At 42.4% G+C, this 4,527-nt stretch overlaps 1 protein-coding gene across 1 annotated transcript; it reads left to right on the plus strand.

Moving 5' to 3' along the window:
• The first annotated feature begins 762 nt into the window (after nucleotides 1-762).
• On the plus strand, nucleotides 763-3,344 carry LOC125533649. Its single transcript, XM_048697025.1, has 2 exons — nucleotides 763-963; nucleotides 2,592-3,344. Exons 1-2 carry the CDS (start codon nucleotides 766-768, stop codon nucleotides 3,198-3,200), a joined length of 807 nt encoding a protein of 268 aa, XP_048552982.1. The 5' UTR covers nucleotides 763-765; the 3' UTR covers nucleotides 3,201-3,344.
• The last annotated feature ends 1,183 nt before the right edge of the window (nucleotides 3,345-4,527 follow it).

The following is a 4,527-nucleotide window of genomic DNA, read 5'->3' on the forward strand; positions in this document are numbered from 1 at the left end:
CTTTTTTTTGAGACAAATGAAATACTTTTTGTGGAAGGGCAAAACGGAAAACCATTTCCCCCCGTTTTTTTAGGGCCTGCTCGGCCTTTGGTTCTCTCTTCACAGAGGAAAAAACCGGTAGGCCCCGGTGCTTTTCTTTTGGTCGTTGTTAAATTATAGCGCATGGGCCGAGAAAAGAAGCCCGACACATCCGATCTCTGGGCCTCAGGTATTGCTCCTTTTTTCCAACTTCGCAAAAACCCAACCCGATCGTCGTCTACGGTTCCTTCTTGCATACACCAAACCAGAGAGAGAGGTGGCGGCGGCGGCGAAGGCGCCTGCCATCTGGGCTACGAAGAGGGTTATGCATTCGTCGGGTGGCGAGATGGAGGCGGTGGAGAAGGCGATGCGTGACAAGCGGATGGAGGAGAGGGAGAAACGTGAGGCGGTGATGGAGGAGCGGATGGCAAAGAAGGAGAAGGAGGAGGAGGCGGAGAAGGCAAAGAAAGCGGCGATGATAAAGGCCGCGAAGGAATTTGTTGAAGCGACGGGGAGGAAGATCTTAGAGAAAAGGGGGGAACCCGAGGATCCCTTTGAACAGTTTCGTGGTTTCTGGACGAGGGTTTGGGGCGAAGACGGCTATTTTGGTAAATTCGAGGATGAGAGTGAGTAGCGTAACCTCTATGCCTACTCGCGCTTTGGTTTCATTTACAGTATTATTTTCCTCCCCATCCGTCCTTACTGACATTGTGACATGTCATTGATGCAGCTACTATCCCCCCCCCCATGCGTTTCACCTTCTCTGGCGATGGCTCAACCAAGAATACGCTGCAGTTCTTTTCAGTCAAAGTTGCAAAGATTGACGAGAGTTTACAGTGGCCGCTTGATGTGTATGGGTTCTTTTCCGTACGTGATGTGGTGGATCACAAACGCAACATGATCTTCTCCTGCGACAGGGATAACTGCCAGACCATCAGCCAAGAGGTTTGTCGCTATTGGTATCTGTCTGAAAATCATTATTCTTTAGGCTCTATGTCAGTAAGAATGTAACACATCGATCCTTAGCAATATAATGGTTATAAGTACTTACAGTTATACCAATTATAGATGCTTCTAAGAAAAATGCAACGATCCAGTGTGAAGGCTTTGTTGTTCATATAAGAATAAATATGCAAGTTTGTTGGTAATTTCTTGTTTGTGCGAAATTTCAATGCCAAATGTTTATGGCATCTCTTCACGAAGGAAAAAAGAGCTTCCAACATGAAAGCCTCCAAGCCAGCCAAACTTTATTTTTTTCTAAATTTATTCAATTCACCACCGCCACTACAAATTGTTTTGTATTTTCACTGACAACAATGTCTTGTTAGAACAATTAATAGTTTACTATCAATATTAATAATTTATTCTGAACTTATCAAATTGATTTTAAAAGTGTATGTAGAGAAAATGCTGCCCTTATGTAATGGTTCATGCAAGTGTTGGTTTTTTATCTTTGTACTTTTCAAGGAGCGTTTGGGAGGTGCATAATCATGTTTTTTTATCCATATAAATGGCTCTAGACTGGAATGCAACGGACAATCTCATAATTAGTTGAAATTAAAGCTCCTCAAGTTTTGATTGTGATCAGCTGGATGTTGTCCTTTTTAGGGCTTTATGGAACGCCTTGTGATGGGAATTAGGCCTACAACTGGGGTCATATTCCGTCACTTTGTGCTTATCATGAAGTGCATATGCAAGTGGTGAGTGCTGATAAGATTTGTTATCCTGCAGCACTCCCTCATCAATAGTAGAGCAGGCATTTTGTTAATGCACAAGTTTGAATTTGAGTATGATTCCGCGCATCAAATTAGTGCATGTTTTCAGGTATATAGAAGTCATATGGAAGAGCGCCTGTAACATTTAACCAACTCTTGATTATTCATTCCCTTGAGAACTCCACAACCCTAACTTGTGCTCCCAACTCCTGCACTACGTAGTCCATTGTCCGTCTGTCCCTCAGTTCTGTTTGGGAGTAGCGTTCTCTTTGTTGTCTCTTTATGTAAGTAGTGTCTTGTGTTCTCCTTTGAAATTTTGCTTGAAAGATCTTCTAGCGCAATATGCAAGGAATTAGCAAACAAATAATTTTGAACAATGACATGCTTAGTGTGGATATACGTGCAACTGAACAAATATACTATTATTTTTCTGCCGGTCACTTGAGCATTAAGCTAATATTTTTGTCCCGTCATTACTGTAATGTACCTCACATTCTTTATGCTATGCATTTTCAATTCAGTGCACGATTTTGTGAACTTTTTTTTCATTATGCTGCTCAATGTTTACTTTGGCATTTTGGACTTACTTTTTGTTTAGACTAGTTTGTTTAGTCTGAAGGGCTTCCAAGGTATAAAGTTGCTAACTGGCCAAACTGTGATTGTAGGCTCTTGCCTCTTACATATTTTGATCATTGTAACCTTCCTCACATTTATCTCTTTTGGATTTCTAACACATACATTGTCACCATAGTTATGTTCCACCTGTCTTTTTACCAACAGAGACCATAATAGTTTGGTTATGTTTCTTATTAATTACTGGTGAACTTTACATAATAATTAATTAATTGTGTGATGCAGGATCCCTATCTAACGCTGACAGGTCCAACCCGTGCTGTTGTGGTGACATCAGATCCTTCGTACTTTGAGATTGAGCTGAAAGTGAAGGGCACTGCTGAATCTGAGGATAAATATTTAAGCCGCCTAGTTATGACATACAGGACGGGTTTTCTGGATAGAAGTTTTACTAGTGGGCTTAGCACTCTGGAGATGGCATTCAAAGAGATCATCCAATCTGTGGAGGCCACAATCAGTGTAAAAGTCGTTGATGGATCATGGCCAGATAGTTTTCGTGGTGTATTTTGTGCGAGCATCGATGACATAGCTGGCTTGAAAGTCAAGTTGCTGGAATGTGGAGATGATAGATTGCCTCTTGATGCTGATGGCAACATCAAGCTTAGATGCAAGGTCGTTTCTGTTGGACTTGAGGGATTGCTGAGGATTTCTGTCATGGCACACTGTATTAATGGGGATCAGGTTGTGGAGAGTCATTGCAGAGAAGATGTTAAGAGTCATGAAGTAGTGTTTGAACCCAGGAGATCGGGTACAAGCTCCAATACTGAGCTTAAGATTGGCTCTTGCAGAATGGAAGTCACTGTGAGCTGGTCCCTTTTCTCTTATCAGCTGTAACTTACCTGGCAAGGTTATTGCTACTAGAGCCCATCTGCTTTAAGCAACAGCTGTCGCATTTTAAGTGCTATTTTGTGCTATACTAAACAAAGTATGTATTTCTTATTGTTGCCTGTATGGATAAAGTTAGATTTTCATAGGTGCTGTGTTGGCTTAATTCTAACAGTATCTATGTATGCTAGCAGAGTTCAACTTATCTTACAGAAACCCTACCACATTTACTGCTACAATCATAACATCGGCGTATATACTATTCCCTCTGTCTCAAAATGTGAGACATTCACATTTTTTGACACTATTAAAAAACATCTTACATTTTGAGATAGAGTATTATTTATAAGGTTTCATCATTCTCCTATCCTTCATTATATGATTGCGGTATGTAGAGCCAAACAGAGATGAAAAGCTGGGAGTTCCCTTGCTTTTACTGTCTTTGGTCTTGATGCTTACAATTTGAATATCACTTTTGTTGAAAGGGATATTCTGGAATTGAACTGGGAGCTTAGACAATCTACAGCCGGAGCCCCATATCCTCCCCAAATATCTGGGCGGCCTGCTAGGTCATTACCCGGACAACAAATTGCCGCCAACCAGACTGTGCATAGCTATCAAACACACCTTAAGCGGCTGTTACATGCATACGGCACTCCAAAACATGATGTCCAAGTTTGCCTGATGACTTCAGGTTCACCGCGAGCATCTTCTCGCCGCTGCCCGTCCTGGTCTCCACCGTGGGGGTTTCTCTCTGCACAAATCCGATCATTCATTGGGAAAGAAACACATGATGATGTAGACAGAAATCAAACAGATAAAACAAGTCTGAATACGAGTTCAAACATAACTGCCAAAGAGCCGGCGTGCACATCCAAGTCTTAATATGAGTACAACATAGCTGACAAACAGAGCATACAGCCGGCGTGCACAGCCATCCCTGCGCACGGCCGAGCTGTCAGTCAAATTGTCCTAAACACACTTACATGTGGCCGGCATGCACAGCCACCAAATCCAATTCGACTTAAACAATAATACTAGGGTTAAGCCCAATAAGAGATACAGACCAAGCTCACCAGCTATCCGGGGGATACACTTGGTTCAGCGGTATGAAACCCGGTTCAAGAATAGGCATCCCATAGGCCGGGGTTCGCTGATGCATTTGCGGGATCAGATGAGCTTTCTCAGTCCTCTTCAGAACTGTGAATCCATTCATCATATCCAGGAAGCTGTTGATACGGTAGATTCTGTCATAATCCCTCATCTTTTCTCTGGTTCTTAGCAAGCCACCATTGAGGCCTGCTTCCAAGGCAACTTCACACATGACGCCCCAGCT

This window comes from Triticum urartu, chromosome 2, assembly GCF_003073215.2.
Source record: "Triticum urartu cultivar G1812 chromosome 2, Tu2.1, whole genome shotgun sequence".
Taxonomy (NCBI): Eukaryota; Viridiplantae; Streptophyta; class Magnoliopsida; order Poales; family Poaceae; genus Triticum; species Triticum urartu.